Here is a 20,539-nt window from a genome sequence, read left to right as displayed (position 1 = left end):
AATTAATTTAAGTTACAGGAAAGCATATTTGGTTGTTGTAAGAAGAAAAAAACTACCACTAAGAGCAATTTGAAAGTGGAACAATCTCCCATCAGTTCAAGCAGAGAACAGGCAGCCACTTATTGGCAATGCTTGATCTTGGATTGCTGCAGTTAGTTTGGGGTTAGCAGTGGTGGGATTCAAATATGTGAACAACCGGTTCTCTGTGTAGATGCCGCTTCCGGAAGTCCATTCTGGGCCTGGGCAATAAAAAATTAGCTACCGGTTCTGCCGAACTGGTGCGAACTGACTGAATCCCACCACTGGGGGTTAGGCTCAATGTCTAAATGGTCCTTTCTTACTATATGATTACATGAAAAGTCAATATTATATTAATGTTTAGGATTACAACATTTCTTATCAATAAAATTATTTTCAGCTTACTCAATTTCATTGTTCAAGACAGACCTGTGAATAGGAAGATTAAAAACAAACATGTTGATATAAGTGTAACATATAATATCAGCATGTTTTTTTTAATCTTCCCATTCACAGGTGAATGGGAAGTGAAGGAGCATATATCAAAGTTTTGTGACAAGCCATCACAGAATTGTATCTCCTCTATTGAAGCTTACCAGGAAGATATAAATCACCTGCAAGTTCTTGCTGGAGGCAACTGGATATATTTCAGTTTAGTATTTTACTCTGGCATTATCAAGCTTTTCACAGCCACTTAGTGCACTAGTTAGAATGCAGCATTGCAGGCTAACTCTGCCCACAGCCTGGAGTTTGATTCTGACAAGCTCAAGGTTGACTCAGCCTTCCATCCTTCCGAGGTTGGTAAAATGAGGACCCAGATTATTGGAGACAATATGCTGACTCTGTAAACTGCCCAGAGAGTGCTGTAAAGCACTACGAAGCAGTATATAAGTCTAAGTGCTATTGGTATTATTATCTACCACTTCTTTTTCTTTAACCCCCTCTTCCTTCAGTGTCCTTTCTTATAAGTAAATCTTCTTATAAACTTCTAAGCTTACAACTAAAACTTACATCTCAAATTTATTTCCTGAGAAAAGTTGTTTTCAGATATGTTTATCTGCATAATATTTGTTATACAAAATAAATCTATTAAATCTGAAAACAAAATAAAGGTATTTACACTAATTAGTCAGAAATTAACATGAAATACAACAAGCTAATGCAAAATTCCACTGAAAAATCATGCATATTGTTATGATGAGTTGAAATGCACAAAATAACTAGAATTGGGGCCTTGTGAATTCAATGCAATTGAACTATCTTATATCTAGGAAAAATATCTGGTAAAACTTCTATAAAAGAAAACTCAATCAAAATTTTGGAAACTGAACCAGGAAAAAAAGACAGTTCTGACAAACTATTTGACATTCAATAGGGCAGTGATGGCTAACCTTTTAGAGACCGAGTGTCCAAACTGCAACCCAAAACCTACTTATTTATCGCAAAGTGCCAGGGCTGCATCAGCATTGTGGTGCCCTCAGGGGGGCTGCAGTGGTCATGGCAGACTGGGTGAGCGTGGCCAGGGCCAGTCGCTCGCCATCTCTGGGGCATCCCCGGGGGACCAACGCCGCTTGCTCGCTCATTTCCTGCCCTGTCGCTTCCAAACGCCATGTGCTTGCTACTCTGGCGAACTCTGCTGGGGCAACGGTACGTGTGCCCACAGAGAGGGCTCCGAGTGCCGCCTCTGGCACGTGTGCCATAGGTTCGCCACCACTGCAATAGGGTCATAGTACCTACTAGTAACTTCAAAGGAGCATACTTTTAGGTAGAGATTCACAAATTCACATAGTAAATAACAGTAAGATAAATATCATATATTGATATTAACTTCAGTAAATCACAAGTAATCGATCTGCAATAAATTGGCTGTACTTTTCATCTGCTGACAAATCAAATTTCAGTATAATTACAACCACAATTTAATATACAAGTTTAGCTTTTGATTTGAATTATTCTTAGAAAGTTCAATATTAAGCTGAATGTTTAAGTTAAGACAACAAATTCACTTCTCAATTCAATATGATGGGCTTTCTGAACAAGTTCAATTTTCCCCAATTATACCATTTAGAATTTCTATATAGCCATAATAGATAGAAAACCTTTGTCATTTTTTACTGTGGACACATTGGCACAGTAAAGTTAGTTGCTTGCTCTCAAAGTGTACACATACATAACACACATTTAAACATGCTGTATACAACATATGTATAAATCTACACCCTTACATATAAATAATATATAAATATTAATCATATTACAATTCATCAGGTAAATTTAATTCTCCTTTGTGCAAAATCTTAACTTGAATAGCTGGAAAAAAACTTACCGGACAAAAATAAGTATTCTCTACTATGTGATGAGCAACCACACAACTTTCTGAAGAAAGAGACATTATAAAAAGTAGTGCATCACGAGCCTGTTGGCCTACAGTTCCTTCCCGATGGATAAAAGGAATCAAGAGAGAAAAAATTAGAAAGTTTGCAGCTCCTTGGTCCTCACTGGTATGGAAAAAAAGCTCCAAGATGGATGGATCTTTGGTTAGAATTGAGCATAGCTGGTTGAGAAGAACCACCAGCTCTACTTCAACGGCTGGTGTGGTAGTTCCTGAGCAAGAGCTCAGCAACATCATTAATGGTTTTAGGATGGGTTTGTGATGCAGAAGCTGCTGATGAGACTGTGTGACAAGCATTTCATACATTTTCAGTTGCTCAATTTTCATCTCATCAGTGAATTCCCGTCTGAGACTCCAAAGAAAAAGCTTTTCCATGATATTCTCTGTAACCACAAACTCCAGGATAGGACCCATTGCTGCATCTTTTGCCTGTTCTTCAATTAAAAGGAAGAGCATGTGTTCTACATAGTTCTGCACAGTGCTGGCCTCATCTTGAGAAATTGTCCCATATTTTGCTTGGATATTTTTTAAAGGGTCATGCTTCTCTAAAATTTTTATAACCTATGGAAAAATTAAATAATACATATTCAATCATAAAATAGGCATTAAAATAGAGTCATTCTTGAAATCTTTAATTATGAAAAACTGCATTTATGAACAAATATCTTCATAATAATTCAGAACATTCAAAGTGGATCATAACAGGCAAGCTATGGATTAATGAGTGGAAGCAGCCTATGTATTACTTATCTGAAATATCTGTCCCAAAATCTAACCAATTGTGCTACTTAAGAAGAGCAGCACATGACTCAATCTACTCATCAACATATGACCATGTTGAGCAACTAAGAATGTTCTTGGTCACCTGAATTTTAATACCCAATATCTTCCTAGCTTCGTTTATGGGCAAGTACATTTAAAGAGTAAAGATTCAATAGCTGAAATACAAGATATAAAATACTAGATTGATACTAATGCCCAGGGCTTTTTTTCTCATAGAACGCCCAGAACGGCACCTTTTTTGGATGGAACCTTGTAGGGTAGGCAAGGCGGGTTGTATGACGTGTGTGAGTTCCAGCACTTTTTTTTTTTGTTTACAAAAAAAGCACTGCTAATGCCCACACCGAAAGGGGCTCTATTGGCAAATATATGTGGGCATTAGACAACACTTATTAAAAATAAATAATTCAGGATTCAGAAATAATATATCACATAGAAATAATGTATTGCATGTTCTAAATATATTAATGCAACCTTTCAGCATAACTAGTGTTTTGATGGATTTAACAAATATAACCCGGCAAAGAAGTGAACTGTCCATGGAGATTCAAAATAAAATTATTTTAAAAGGACTTTATTTCACTTAGGCAGTAGAGCCTAACAGTTTTAATTAGAGCTTATTCAATTGGTTGTTATATCTATACTAATCAATGGGTTGTTGTTGTTTTTTAAAAAAAGCAGTGAATTATACAGTTCTTCAAAAGTCAATAAAGATACGTTTGGTGTCAGTTAGTATTGTACAATATGGGACTGGCTTGAACTCTGACCATACAAGCAAATATTTGATGGTTTAAATGGGTTCCTAACAATGCAATCAATAATAAAGAGAAGTAAAAGAAGAAAAGTTCTCACAGCTCCATTACCTGTGCCCAGTGGGTTTTAAACACTATCATGCATGTTTCTGGGTCAACTCCTTCTAGGCTCACAGCCTGATGGGATTTTTTCCCACTTGTACCTGTGGACATCATACGCTCTTCAATGGTCAATTTTACTAGGCCATATTAAATTTCCTTTGCAACATGAGTAGCAAATCACTGCATAACATGTGGATACTCATCTCTGATCTGCAAGGAATTCAGAATAATCCAGATAAAGCATGTGGACTATAACATAGATATAAAAGCAAGAAACATGGATGGCTTTCAAAAATGCCTGGAACAATATAACCTATAAATATGCTTTGTTTCCATAAACAAGTCTGTATTTCTCATATATTGTGCAATGTTTGGCACTATGAATGCTACATAAGTCTATAATCCCTTTGCAGTGAAGTACAGTTGGGAAGATGTTACAGGAAAAGTTATCAATCATTCTCAAAAGAAGAATAGTGTTAAATTTGGATATAGTCAGTTTGGATTCCCGATTCGAAGAGATAAGAGCTTTCAATAAACTTCTGCAGAATCTATTAACTGGACAAATATAAAATAGAACAAAATTAAATTTGGTAATGCTCTCTTTTCATTGTAAGACAATATTGTTTATTTAAACAATGAGAACAATTATATCCTAATGTAAAAAAATGGCAAAAAGAGTTACTGCTTTAGAAACACTTGATTTTTCTTTTCAATAGTGGCAAAATGTGTGAAATTACACCATGTTAAATTACTCTGGCTGAAAGCATCACTGTACTGATAAGAAAATATTATTATAAAAACAGAAGTTCTTGTATTTAATCAAAGTATCCATGTATGTTCATATAAATGTAACGTTACAGACTTAATATACTAGAGACAAAGTTTGCATAACCAAACTATTTATACAAGTGAAGTTCCCAACCCTTCCTTCTTTCCCATTTGTACAAGCTATATTCATTATGGTTTGAATGGTTGCTTACTACTCAAAGCTACTACTGCTGGAACAGTACTTTGTAAGAGTTATAAGAGAGGAGGGAATAGACAATTCAATTTAATTTATTATAAATCTATATGCTTAAATACTATTTATACATAAACAAAAACAAAATATATTTTCTTCATATATTAAAAATTCAAATAAAAATATACTGTACTATGAAAGTACTGCTCTCTCAAAAAAATAATCAAGAACTTGGTATCTTTATGTATATTCATTTCCCAATTTCACCCTACAGACATGCATTATTATTTAAATACGATAAAATAATGCATACAGCTATATATCATGTTAGAAATTCATATTTCAATTATTAACAAACTATCTCTCAATTACCATATTTGCCTGAAAGGAAAATAATCCTAAATTTATGACAATCCCCCCCCCCAAAAGAAGAAAGACTAAGAGTCACTTGGAAAAATTTCTAAACATTATTCCCTTCTAGTGCAAAGTTTCCCTATGTTGTTAAAGTAGGGCAGCTGACTGCAGTTGAAATTAATCCTGAAGTTTTCTTCATCCCACCATAAACTTGTACATGTTTAGTAATGTATATACTGTATACATGCAAGTATCTTATGTACATACATTTGTGGCAGTGGAAAAGTCTTATTTCTCCCCATCCCCCCCAAAAGTCAAAGACAAGATTAAAATAAATATCATTTGAATTAGGTACCAGGCTAGAAACAGGAGGCTGTGAGTTCTAATACTGCCTTAGGCACAGCCAGTTGGGTAACTTTGTACTACCATGTTTTCCCGAAAATAAGACCGGGTCTTATATTATTTTTTGCTCCAAAAGACACATTAGGGCTCATTTTCCAGTTAGGTGTTTTGGGGAAAATACGATACTAAATGCGTCCATCTGGCTGACGATCTTAACTGGGGCTTATTTTGGGGATGGGACTTATATTATGAGCATCCTGAAAAATCATGCTAGGGATTATTTTCCAGTTGGGTCTTATTTTCGGGGAAACACGGTACTTGTTCTCTTTAAGCCCTGGGAAGAAAACAATGATAACCCACTTCTGAAAACATTTTCAAGAAAACTGTGTGGACTTGTTCAGGCAGTCACCTAACAATCTCCATCTGCATATACTATTCCCTCATCCTCAGGAGAAGAACAAAAATGGAGGAGCAAAAGAGGTTGAAGGTAAGAGGAAGAAGTACAGAGGTGAATTGAGGAAAAAAGAAAAAAAAACTGGATGGAGATGGACAAAGGAAAAAACAAAGAAGGAAAGGAAAGAGAAAAATGTCCTCTTTAGGAAGTATAAATGCTGGCTGGAAAGGATCTCTCTGTAAAGGATCTGATAATCAAAGGACAGACTCTACAGGGAAGAGTTAACTCCATATCTTCTAATTAAAAGGCTTAACACTTAAGGATTAACATCTCTTCCTGTTACTTGGAGGAAAAATTCTTTGTTTCAGTCACATACACTGACTCCAACTAAGTGTAGCTTAAGTTTACTGAATAATACACCCTACTGATAAAAATCTTGCTGGAGGCAAGGAGTTCGAGAGATGTTCCCATTCAATTTCCAGGCTGCAAGATTTAGCCAGTCAAGGCATTTTGTGAGATACTATATGAGCATCTCAGTTTTCTTCACTTGGTTGGAGTACAAGAATCTTTTGAGGCAGAATTGGACAACTGAAATAAACTGTCCCCTTAAGATCATCACTTTGTGTATCACTTTGGATATTACTAGCTCTCTTTGCTCTTGCTCAAAAACTGGAAAATGTACTTCAGACAACTGTCCAAATAGTTGTCTGAATGAGATCTAGTAATATTCAGATGAATTATTCTTTCCTAGGGCAAGCTTTCCATCTTAGTGAGCTGTGATGTTCAATGCTCCTTCTACGTTCTCTGCTAATGTCAGGGACAAAGAATCAAGAATGACACGTGGAGTTACTTATGAGAATTCTTTACTGTTTGCCTGTTAACAGAAATCCTGCCAGACCAAAGCACTTATCTGCATAACTGTTAGTTATAATTTGTGAATTGTTTGGGGGGGGAGTCCCACCTTTTCCCTCTTCCTGCCCAGCAGACATTCCAAGTTCCACTGTTTCTTCGCTCTCTGGGAAAGAGCCCCCACTCCTTCCTGCAACTTCAGACTACATTCCCCCACAGCTAACTGACATAATTGTTGTTGTTGTTGTTGTTGTTGTGGGAAAATAGGAGTATTAGATGTGTTCTCTGCCTTGAGTTATTTGTAAAAATAATAAAAGTGGGATAAACAAACAAACAAACAAAATACAGGTAATCCTTGACTTAGGACATAATTGAGTCTGGGATCTTTGTTGCTGAGCAAAGTGATCATTAAGTAAAATGCCATGTGAATGCTTACTAGGACTGTTTTGCTTAATGATTGTAATCCCAACACTTCTGGCTGTAGTTGTTAAGCAATTGCTTGTGGGTTGTTAAGTTAATGAAATCTCAGTAATGAATGCAGAGTGCCTTGGATGGGGGAGCATGGGGGAAGACTCTGGGAGGGTCTGTTCAGAGAGACAAAAATCCTCCCTGCTGAAATCCAAGCAGGATTTTCAGCCCCTGAGGGAGAAAGGCACATGCTACTTATCTTACTGCACTGCCTCACTGCTTGCTGACTGAATTTTGGCTCACTGCTGTCTCTAGGGGTTGGTTAAAAGAGCTGCCTGCTGAAGGATGTCATCTCTCCTCCATCCATGAAAGGGAACTTCTTCAGCAGGATCCACATGTGGAAGGCAACTCTTTTCATGAGGTGTAGGAATGGAGCTCAAACTGTCAGGATCTGAACTTCATTTCTGCATCCTGCAGGAGAATTTAATCTCCCCTTCACACACAGAAGGGAATGCTCTCAGCAGGGTGCAAAAAGAGTTCAAATAATCAGGATCTGAGCTCCATTTTTGCTAAATGAGTTTGGCTCTGGCAGACAGCTTTCAGTCAACTCCCAGAGACAAGAGAGAGTCCTCTTGGCAAGCAGCAACAACTTGCAACCTTCCCTGCTAGTTTCCCAGTTGGCTTTCTGGGAAATCTGGTAGAGAAGATTGCAAATGGTGATCACATGATTATGGGGACACCTGGTCATAAGTCTGAACAAGTTGCCAAGGACCAGATTGCAATCACATGACTGAGGGACAGCTTCTACAACAGTTTGAGGTGCTTTATGAGCTGTAAAACAGCCTTTCTGAGACCACTGTATTTTCAAATGGTCATTAAACAATCAGTTGTAAGTTGGAGACTACCTGTAGTTTCTCCATTCTTATCTTTAGTTATGTAGCCTTTTTCTGAAGACTCTGTTCCGGATTCATCTTGATAGGCTTCAGTTATGACCATCCCTGCTGCCATCTCTTTGATATGGAGGCCCATCTAAAATGGAAGTGCTGAACGGAAACAGGTTGTTACCCTACTCAAATCTGAGAAACTTCCTGATCTTTGGAAAACTTCTTGCTTCCTTCAGCCTGAGCAGCTTCTCTTTGGGATATAGGATGATTATAGGAATTAATCAGGTTTTCTTGTTATAAAAACATATTCTCCTCTGTTTCTAAAATATATTTGTATGTGTGTTTCCACGTGCACCAAAAGTTTTGCCACCTGGCAGATACTAGCATCTGAGGGTCATTCTCCTTGGTTCTTGTCTCTTTCACCTTGCTGGTTAGTGGTATCTGTGTTGACTCCAGTGGCTGATTCTCTTTTTTTCTCCCAAAAAATTGGAGTATGGAATCAAATGGTAAATGTGGCTTTCTCATGCACAAGCTCTTATCATTTTTCAGGGCTGAAAAGAAAGATTTCTTTTTATCTTTGTTTTCTACAAGGAATACGTCAACTCCTCAAATAGCTACTTCTCTGTGAAAGGCATAACCATGAGGTTGAGCAGCCTAAGCTCTAGATTGGGGTTCCACCTTCTAATATTTGAGTAACAAGGCTCACCATGTGATAATCTAGAACAGGTATGTCAAACTGCTGGCCCGTGGGCCGGATGCGTCACGATGAAACCGCGCCCACCCCATTTCCCCAATGGGGAAAAAGTACGATATGTCACATGATGTCATGTGACATCGCGAGTTTGACATGCCTGATCTAGAACAAGGCTCATCAAGCCCTGGGCCACAGCCCACTACTGGGCCTTGAGCCTTTCAGAACCGGGCGACAGAAGTGGTGGATGACTTGTGCGAGCAGTGGGCAAGTGTGGGTGTGCAAGCTCTATTTGCTCAAGCGACGGGCACGCATGCCCATCGCTTGCACAAATGGATCTGCACATGTTTGCCCACCACTTGCATGGAACCATTTCAAAGCTAACTACTCCCCCTCTGGCTGGTCCACAAAGCCAGAAAGGTTGGGGAACCCTGGTCTAGAAAGATATGGATACAACTGTAAACAATACATAAACATGTCTATGGCTTCTCCTGTTCTGAATAGTTTGTTGATATTCTCTCTTTATGTTTGACTTCTGGAAGGTCAGATGTCCAGATCACTGAGCTCTGGCAATGACAGAGGAAACAGCTACAACCCAGATTCTCAATACTTTTGGTCCATAGCTTCATTTCAGCAGTATGTCTAATATAAGCTACATAGGATCAGTAAGTGTCTCTCCTCCCAGTCTTGGAATAATAATTTATGAGAAATTAACACTGACTCATCAGTGCTAGTCCGCCATTGCATGGTCTTCTTGTCTAAAAAGAAGAAATAGCTATGTACCTCTTGCCAGTGCAGAGGATGCCCTAATTTTGGTTGCTGTTTCCATTCCTTCTTACTTATACCTTTGAAGAAATCTGGAAACAACATGTCTCAAGCTACTGTGTTAAGTCTTATTACACTGAGTCATGTTTCTCCAGACTTATCAAGTTCATCCACCTTCCTCCAATATTCCTCTACATCCATAGCTTCTTAGTTCTCTTTCCACATTCTGTTGTGGGGACAGGACAAATTTAACAAAAGTGACCTTGCTGTGGCCTGGAAACCTGACTGCTGCCAAGCTGTACCTCTGCAATGATTCAGCCAAGAGAGGAGTTTTTCTAATGCTGTTCCAGCTGTGAAATGTTGCCACTCTTGCAACCACCAAGTGTCTTTGGTTAAATTAATGGAAAGGGCGAGGAAGAATGCCTTGCTATTCAAATGTTAAAAGTTATGAAGCTTGCTTCATATACTGTACAGTATTGTCTTGGTAAATCACCTTATTATTAGACCGTCTTAATTACTGTGCTGTTTGAAAGGTATGTTAACTAAGATAGAATATGCTGATCTAACATTATGAAGAACAGACACCCAAGAAAACATGTAACCTCATTCTGCCAACCTACAGATTAACCTTCCAGAGAAGTATTGCAATCATTCTGGATCACACACAATAAAATCTTTTTGCAACTAATTGTGTGTTAGTTATACACAAACTGTGGGACTAGAACCTTGGACATGGCCTCCAGATACTCTCCAGGCATATAAACAATTATTTAAATAGCTTGTGAATGTAGTATTTTAAAATGGTTTTCAATAGGTTTCATGTACTTTTGATTTTTTTTTTAAATGCTCTTGGTTTTACTGTCTTTTAGGATATTCCTGTTAGGATTTGCAAAGATCCCAATTCAAAGGGAAAAATGTGATTTGAACCATTTGTGATTGTGCAAGTTTGACTTGTGGGAAATCCATAAATCAGTTGGCAGATGACCCAAGAAAATATGCATTTGGTTTAATATGTTTCAGCAGGTGCTACATCCACACCCATATGCATACTAAATTACATTTTGCCCTTTGAATCCAGATCATTGAGCAGCCCTAATTGCTATGGTTATCTGGGGAGGAAAAAGAGTGATTTTCTTTTCTCTCTTTTCTGCAACGGATAACAGAATTTCCTCCCTGCCCCCCAATTATTTTATAAGATACACCAATGGGGCACAGATTTTGAACAGTGTAATAGCCTGCGTGTATTGTGCATGTATCTGGCTCTGTTAATCCTGAGAAATGAGACTGAGGGATTATCTGACAATTAAAATCCCCAAGAATCAGAGCCATTCAGCTTGAACCAACATGATACAGGCAGGCAATCCATTTTCTTTCAGTTTCCCTGAGGAACTGCTCGATGAATGAAGGAAATACTTAAATAAAAGCATGCAGGGATTATAGAGTAGCAAGGTAGGAAAAAATAAAAGTCGCTAACTTAGAATTGTGAGAAAACTCATGCAGCCTGATTATAAGAATGTATTAACAAAGAACACAGAGAGAGATGAAAATAGATTGGCATGTTTATAAAAAATAAACAGTAAATATTTCCTAGCACATGTTAATTGCTTTGTGTATACAACATAAAATCATTTGTAATTGCTTTATCTGAATATCTAGGTGCTGTATAGTGATCACAGTGGCACTCTAACTGGTTTCCCAAGTGCTAAAGGCCAAATAACAATATTTTTATTGTTATATAGCAACTTGAATCCTGCTTTATAAATATATATATTTGCTAAATATAACTGAATTATAACAACTACTATTATAACAACTTTGACAGAGTCATTAAAGATATAATTATGCTCTAACAGTGACTGTGTTTGGAATATATGGCACCTGCAACACTATTTTACTCTTATTTCTGTAATACTTATACTGAACAATTTCCTTTTCATATTGCAAAGAGACCATGCCTATCTCAAAATTTCTGTTGCTAAGCAAGACAATTGTTAAGTGATTTTTGCTTCATTTTATGACTTTTCTTGCCACACTTGTTAAGTGAATCATTGCAATTGTTAAGTTAGTGACATGGTTCTTAAGTGACTCTGGCTTCCTCATTGACTTTGCTTGTCAGAGGATCACAAAAGGTGATTACATGACCTGGGGAAACTGCAACCGTCATAAATATGAGTCAGTTGCCAACCACCTGAAATTTGAGTTAAGTTTAACTACTGTTGCTAAGAAGAGTAGTCATGAGGATACTTCACCTGTTTACTTAATGATGGAAATTCTAAGCCCAATTAGGTTCATTAAGTGAGGATATCTATACATCATTTGCTTAATCGTGGTTAAATTCCCATTCTTTGGATTCATGCCATAACGCTAAGCCAAAACCACATTTTACAAGTCATAATTATCTGCACATTGCTGAGTTCCAATAATTCATGATTATATAAGCCAAAGTGTATACTTGAGATATTTCTGTACTACATTTTATTACTGCCCAATATAGAAGGTTAAAATCCATTTCAACATCTAAAATATAATGACAGAGGTGAAATACTTGTACTCCTTGTTCTGTGGTCAATTGGGACCAGCTGACCAAACAGTCATGAAATGAAGTGGCTACTAAGGGAAACAATGAATGTCCTTATGACCTTCAAAGATTGCAGATCCTGAGAGTGATCATGAGTTATATCTCCATCATAATTATGAACAGTCTAAATGAGACCGTCATTAAATGACGATCACCTCAAGTTTTAGTAATGTATTACTTTTGTTGCTTCTGTTTTAGACAGTTTTTTCTTCTTACAAAGATACTGTTGATCCAGGAATTAGTAGCAGTAACAAATCGTGTGCAATAAAGGAATTTATAGCTGACCTTTGGGAAGCTATGCAAGAACTCTTAAGTACGGAGTAGGCCAAGAGATTACATAGTCCAGAGATGGAAGGAAGCTTGAGGAAAAAAACTCAAAACAATACCACTCCGATTTTAATATAAAACAAGACTGACAGAAACTTGAATAGAGTTTCAAAATTCTGCTCCCTGAAAAAAATAAAGTAGCTTTCCTGGAATCACAAAAGGGTTTGTTTTTAAGTCGGTCCACCTGACAGCAACTGTTGATTTTATTTGCAATTCTGCTTTTGAGGATTGTTGTACAGTGTTGGTGTTTTTTCTAGAAACTTATTGTTTCTAAACACTTGGTTTTTATGGTTTAAAAAGGGAATTCATTAAAAAAAATCCTATCTCTTGTGCTCCAGAAAAGATACATGGTTTGTTCGGTATTTATGGGCTTTAGGCAAGAACACAAAGCTCTTCCTTTCTCTGTTTCTTAGGGCAGGTCTGAGTCTAAAAGAGTTCTTGTTAGAAGAGCTAAGAACAGTCCAGCCAGACAACCGGATGGAGGTCAGCAAGTTCAGTTTGACTAGTAACAGCCTACCTTAATTAAGTATCCATGACTGCAGAGTCTTCAGAAGGTGATTTGTAACAAAATCCCAATCAATTCCAGACATCATTTAGTTAACAACCCTATAATAGTGCCCTTTATAATTAAAAAAAGAAAAACAATAACTATAAAAATATACTGTATAATATTTTATGCCAGTGATGGCAAACCTTTTAGACACCAAGTGCCCAAACTGCAACCCAAAACCCAGTTATGTATCGTCGGGTGCCAGCTGGGTGTGGCCCATTGGGTGGGCGTGGCTGCGGTGGTAACAGCAGACTGGGTGGGACTAAAAAGTTCAATCAATCAATTCCAACTTTGCAAGATCTTTTTTTTCCCCCACGAGAAGTTGAAATTGACTGATTGATTGAACCTTTTTTTTTTGCACACGGCGGCAGAGGCCTAAAGCGAAAAGGTTTTATAAAACCCAGCTGAAGGCCTAGGACTGGGGCGACGGCACGCGTGCCCACAGAGAGGGCTCTGAGTGCCGCCTCTGGCACCAGTGCCATAGGTTCGCCATCACTGTTTTATGCTATCCCAAATACCTTCAAACATCTGACAAAATACCTCACCAAAATGACTATCATGAGTAGAATTAATGATAAACATCAAAAGATTAGGAAAACAAAAGTTTGTGCAGCTCTGACAAAGTTGCTTCTGGGAATGAAAAGCATCAAAGTTGTGGGTTTTTAAAAAGAGATTGAACAACCATTTGTCTGTTATTCTGTTATCCCGTATACAGTCCAATTGTGTGTCTTGTGGATATTAAATCCAACCCACAAGGATCAGACCAATTACTATATAAGCATGGAAAATGAACTGCTCTAGGCAGAATTCTGCATTCTTACTGATAAGTTTCCTGGATCTACACATCCACATAGTTACAATGACTAATATTTGCATTAAGCAAATATATTGCCATAGTAACAAGGACACCACACAGCTATCTACTTGTCACAGTCTTCTAAATTATTCAGCATGCCAATACTACAGTGGCACTGTATAAATGATCACATTCATTAATAGTACCCTCTGCAATGAAAACAGTAATCACATGTCATCTAGACTGATTGCTATTTATTAAAAAAGGGGGGGAGGGAAGGATTTGCAATAATAATTGCAGCAATAATTCTAAGCAAAATATATAGAGATAGGATGAAGAAAATAGTAATATGTTAAAATATTTAAAAATTTGTAATGGCTTCTGTACGTAACCAGAAGTTCTAAAAATTACAAAAACAATCAGCATTTTTGCTAACACACATCAAAGGTAGAACAAGTACTTTAAAAACCTATGATCATTCTTTTTAACTGTAAATTCAGAGGGTAAATGTCACACAATTTTCAATTCTGCAGAATTCAGCAATTCTGAAATTTAGCCCCAGTAAATCAAATTAGATACACATTATGGTTAAATTTAAAAAAATGCACTGAAAAATGATATTCCAATACTACTAAGTGTTGATGAAAAATGGGAAAGCAAAACTGAGAAGATCAAAAGACTTGCCTGAATACAGGGACATTTATCTGCTGTCTGGACTCTTGAAAACCCAAACTGCCATTAAGATACAAAGACACACTAGATAGAATATTTACTGGGAGGTTGCACATTTTCAAAGCTAACTACTGTATATTACTATGTGACCAGGCATTCTCCATTTCCATTTCTTATACTAACCAGGAAAGTTGAAATAAGAAATGTACTTGGAACATTTTTAATACATTTCCCCAAAAAATATATACTTGGAACTCTGGGAGAATTAATTTTACCAGCATTAATAATTTGCTTTTCTCCCCAAGCATGACTCTTAAAGAAATTTCTTTAGCAAAATTGATTCAAATGAGAGCACTAGTGGTATAAGAATTTCAGCAAATAAATCCTTTTCCATTTAAATCTATATAATATATCTTTGTATACTTTAGTTTGGGGACTTTATGTATCTGTACTTTATAGAACTGCTTGAATTCTTGTAACTCTGAGAAACAATTCTTACACATATGCTTTATTCAGCATTTGTTAAACAAGTTACACAGTGCTCCATATGCAAACTACACCTATATTTTAAAATTTCTCCAGTTATACAACTATATTTGCAGCTCAGCCATTTTTTCAACATTCTCATAGTGTATATTATTTCCTTTTCATATTTTTTCTTAGACTCTTAGTTTCATAGTATGTGTGCTTCAAATAAAAAATAAGATGAATCATGAATAAAAGCTAACAGAGCCAAATTTCATGTTCATATTCTGATTTCAATTCCGCCAGTGTTACCCTATTCACCTCCCTTTTTATTAAATCTATTCTCATCAAGCTGGAAATCTCAAAAGGCTATACATAATTTGGTGCCTCTTGATCTATATACCACTGTAATTTGAATATGAATTTTCTTTAGGCATCAATCATTTCTTTACATTTAAAGGACATTTTGTCTAAACTATTTTACTTTTAACCAACAAGCATAAAAATACTTTTTTAAAATACAAATTCTATCCTAACAAATAAAATTTCCTAAAAGGTTTCATCTGAATTTTGTTATCACTGAGTAGAAAGTGATCCAAGAGTAATCTGCTAATTTTGGTTAGTGAATCCGTGTGAGAACCACACTAGAACAAGTCTGCTTTTCGTTAACAGAGGTTCTCCTTCTTTTCCTTGTTTGAAAATGAACGTCTGTATAATAAAATACCACATTCATCTGTATATTGGAGTTCATGTACAAACTAAATCTACTTTAAACTGCATACTGATCATAGTTGTCCATGGAGGGCAAGAGGTATGTGACTAAATACATGTTGTGATGTAAAGCTTGTCCACCTACATTTTTGTATGATGATTTTTATTTCTATTTATTTCTTAAAGAAATGTAAATAGTCACCTTCTACCAGAAGGACTGTGGGCACAACCAAATATAAAAACAGAATCCAAATGTACAAACAATTAAAAGAATTTAGGTTAAGACACCTAAATCTCTATGCTGACATACTGTATCCAGACACATCCACACTCACACCATTAATATCATGGCCCCAAGTCCTGGGGGAAAAGCCTGGCCTTCATGGTCTTCCAAAAATCAGGCAGGATCAGGGCTTCTGGATTTTGGGGAGAGGCTCTTCCACAAAACAGGCCTCATGACAGGGAAGATATGCCTCCTGTTATGATGCAATTCTAATTTATGTCATAGACATATATCACCTTGGTTCATGTCATGGTCATGTAAGCTTTATTACTTCAGTGTTATTATAGTTAAGAAAGGACTTTTATGGTAAAGGAAAACAAGAAAGATTTATGCATATTATTTGCCCATGATAACCTATAAGCATCAATAATTATTAAACCAATTTTCAGATAATTACAATTACTGATTTCCTTCATGCTAAATAATGAAAACTACAGTACAGACATCAGGCAGGAATTCTATCGGAAGAATAAGATGGGAATTTATCTCTCAAAAATTATCATATGAAGACTTCAATAATACATTTCTTTATATAATAAAAAATGGTAAATCTGGTTGTTTTTCTTCTCCCTATGTACAGAATAATCTGTTCTGGTTCGTAGTTTTTATAGACCATCTGAAAATATTCCCATAAGCCTTGAACAATTTAATCTAGTGTACAGATGGTTTAAATCTCACCAAACTGTTTAGCTTTTGGAAAACAAAATATGCAGTCCTGTACCATCAGGGTAACAGAAGCATATACTGAACTATCCTGTTTATAATTTTATAACTATGAACGATGCCAATTTTTGATGGCATCTATATAACTTTACATTATCACTGAGATACTGCTTTACAAATATGAACAGTAACATCCAAATTGCAACAAATTTTTTTCATGCTTTAATGAAAGCCTAAAAGAGCAATCCTAGAAAAAAATAATTCTATCCTTAGAAATAAAATACAATATTTATAGTTAATAATTTTGTATAGCACCCATCAATAAAATTGTCAGCATTTATACAAATTTACATATTTCTTAAATACAACCATAAAAAGCAGAATAAGACAATTATGTTAAAACTTAAGGCTGAGAAGGAAAGCGAGAAGGCAAATTTCACCCACAAGATATCATAAGAAAAGCAAGTAGTGTAATGTTTTAAACTAAACCTCAAGCAAAGTATCTCTCTGCATCATCATCATATGATAAATATATAATATTGCAGCCTTTTTCTAAAGCACTCCTGTATTTATCAGTATTGTACTTGTTTTGCTGCTGATAAGTCTTTAAAATGATTTATGGGCTTTTTAGTGTCTCACTCTTTGCTACAATTGGGAACTATTAACCAAATGTTCCCATGTGACAGCATAACAATTTGCAGTGATTTCTGCTTTTTGACATTTTCTACCAGATCAGAATGACTCATTTAAAATGCTGTTCATTTCTCTTTGGAAGAAGAAACAATGTTTTCTTTCCTTTCCTATACATAATTGTAATCAAGTTTCAATTAAGCTATATTCCTAAAACAGCAGCAGTCATGCTGTATGTGCTGTGAAATCAGTTTGCCTTGAAAAAAATCAATAAAAACTGTATTTAGAATTGTTAAGATATGGTTTATACAAAGCATTAAACAATATAACATTTACTGATTATATTTAAGAGTGATGAATCAAACCAATTTTGGTTGGTCTATAAACCATAGCTAATTAGTGCAAGATATGAATTCATAGATAATTCAAAATTAATCAACTTTTTGATTTATCTCAGTAAAGATGAGTAACAGCATAATATTTTAAGGAGGAAATGTAGGAACAATTAGAGCTAAATTTGTACATCATACCATTAAAATAAATACAACTCTGCTAGAGACTAAAATCTCAAAACAAGTTGTTAAAAAAATACATGCTATGCAACCCTGTCAGTGACTACAGAGAGCATAGGTAGTGGCCTTGTAGGACAGAAGGACCAGCCCAGTGGTGGGATTCAAATATGTGAACAACCGGTTCTCTGTATGGATGCTGCTTCCGGAAGTCCAACCTGGGCCTGGGCAACAAAAAATTAGCTACCAGTTCTGCCAAAGTGGTGCGAACCGGCTGAATCCCACCACTGGACCAGCCACTACTAAGGCAATGGGACTTGAGCCAATGAAGAAGATAGCTTGAGAAATTAAAATGTCTCATCAAGCCCCACCCTAGTTCACATGAAGATGGGGAGGGAGGGAAGGAGGGAGGGAGACACACATTCAGATTTGTTACTATTTTGTTACTATAGCTTTTACAATCAAAGTAGTTCCCACCTATTTGGCATTGTTTTTCAATGTAGTCCACTTTTGTAGGGCTGAGAGTGGTTGCCTCACTTTTCCAATTGCCTTTTTATTTTGTTTTGAAGCAAATAAAATTATTTTTACATAAGTTAGTATACAATTTAAGGTCAGCACTTTTGTGTTATAAATCCAGTTTAGTAAGCTTTGCAACATTTACCTACAGTAATATCAATTCCTATAAGGAAAAAAAATAGATTTTTTAAATATATATATATATAAAACAAAGATTTTCTGCTTATTTTAATAGTACAAAACACATCACAAACTTCAAATTCAATTTTGATGGGAAGGGAGGAACTGAATACAATTTTGTGCTCAATTAAGAACCAGTTTGTTGTAGTGGTTAAGACGCTAGCCTAGAGACATGTGAGTTCTAATCTCGTCTTAGACATGAAAGCCAGCTGGGTGACTTGGGGCCAGTCACTCGCTCTGAGCCCAACCCACCTCACAGGATTATTGTTATGTGGAAAATAGGAGGATAAAGCAGTGTTAAGTATGTTGACTGCCTTGAGTTACTTAAAAGTAATAAAGGCGGAATAAAAAAACAAATAAATAAAATAACACAGTAACAGCCATAGTTCAAAAATAACAGTAAATTTACATTCAATTAAAGCAAAACAGTATAAGTGGCAATGTTCAATGCATAGCAAAAGACAATATGATGTAGATAAATTAAAACTGGCAGAGAATAAAGAATGGTAGGGAGGGTGCCAATACTCTATATACCAGTGGTTCTCAACCTGTGGGTCGGGACCCCATTTGGGGTCGATCGACCATTTCATGGGGGTCGCCAAGCAAGGCTGTCCGCCATTTTTTTTGTCCGCCATTTTTTTTGTCCGCCATTTTTTCCCCCTTTTCCGGCGGGTGCCTTACCTCCCTTGGGCTGGGCCAGCTGGTGGTCAGCCTGCTCCGTCTCTGCCGCTTGCCAGCTATGCCTCGGCCGGCGCAGAGGGCGGAACCAGGCATGCGTGGCGCTCCCGGGCAGGGAAAGTCCTTGACTTACGACCGGTTGGGTAGTCCTCGACTTACGACCGGTTTAGTCCTCGACTTACGACCGGTTTAGTCCTCGACTTACGACCGGTTGGGGTCGCGGCATTAAAAAGGTTGAGAACCACTGCTATATACAGATTGGATACCCAACAAATTAAAAAGTGAGTGGATGGAAAAACAAAAACATTGTCTTTGCTGATTTGTAGAACAAACCCATGGATGATCATATCTACTGCTAAGAATTTTTCAACCTTCATAAATGTTTCACAACATTTATCTTGCAGCAGCGTAATTACCAACTGTGACTGATGGAAAAAACGTACTAGGTGATTCCAAAGATCAAAGCTCTAGGTGCGATCTACCTGCTTGCTGGGGGAAGGGAGGGAGGGAGGGAGGGAGGAAGGAAGGAAAGAAGGAAGATCTACAATGCTTTCTGCAAGTTTTCCCTAAGTAAATTCAATAGGGAAGCCAACAGGAAAACAGAAGCCACTACCACTGACTTGTTCGCACACCTCTGATAATTCTGTTGTTCTGTTTAGGTAAGGAAATATCTCTGAAACAATGAACCAACAGGTCACAGGTTTTCTAGTAGGTTCCTAAAGAATAGTAAGGAAATGTGAGCCTGATCTCCACTGAAAAGCCAATATTACTATAGAGAACCAGCCCCATCTAGTTTCAGCACCCCACACCTGTGGAAGTGTGGAATCACTAATAGTTCTTCCTTATGGTATCTGATAAATAGGGCTGATGTAATTGAAAAAAGGCAGTCCTACAGTCCTATCCAACAGCCAAGCCAAGAAGAGCTTTACAGATCAATACCAACACCTTGAATTATACTAGTACTTTATTTATTTAAGAAAATTTATATGGCCACAGAACTCACTCTCTGACTGTAGGCAGCTTACAAGGATAAGTAAACTTACCAGTAATCAATGCAGGGTCCACAGAATTGGGGTTAAATGCTTCCAATGTGAAGAGATGGTAAGTAAGCGTGTCACATTCTGGATCAGTTGTAATTTCCAAATATTCTTCAAGCAAAGTCACCTGTAAAGTAGGTCACAGTAATCCAAACATGTAATAAGGATGTGAATCACTATAGCTAGGTCTTCCCCTACCAGCTGGACCAGATGAAGTCAGACCAATTTCTCTTTGGCCTTGGCTTCCTTCTG

General features: G+C 36.8%; 1 protein-coding gene across 1 annotated transcript in view; it reads right to left on the bottom strand.

The window, feature by feature from the left end:
- FAM160A1 (family with sequence similarity 160 member A1) overlaps window positions 1-20,382 on the bottom strand; it is a 56,835-nt gene extending 36,453 nt beyond the window's left edge. The window contains exons 1-3 of the mRNA XM_015825238.1: window positions 20,294-20,382; window positions 4,054-4,254; window positions 2,345-2,971 (exon numbers count right to left, since the gene is read on the bottom strand). Of these exons, the coding sequence (XP_015680724.1) occupies window positions 2,345-2,971; window positions 4,054-4,158 (732 nt within the window). The 5' untranslated portion in view covers window positions 4,159-4,254; window positions 20,294-20,382. The remainder of the gene's footprint in view (window positions 1-2,344; window positions 2,972-4,053; window positions 4,255-20,293) is intronic.
- Between the last annotated feature and the right edge of the window lie 157 nt (window positions 20,383-20,539).

The sequence above is a fragment of the Protobothrops mucrosquamatus genome, unplaced genomic scaffold, assembly GCF_001527695.2.
Source record: "Protobothrops mucrosquamatus isolate PMUCROS unplaced genomic scaffold, P.Mucros_1.0 scaffold2556, whole genome shotgun sequence".
Classification (NCBI taxonomy): Eukaryota; Metazoa; Chordata; class Lepidosauria; order Squamata; family Viperidae; genus Protobothrops; species Protobothrops mucrosquamatus.
The sequence above is the reverse complement of the archived record's forward strand: the minus strand, read 5'-3'. Positions and strand labels throughout refer to the sequence as shown.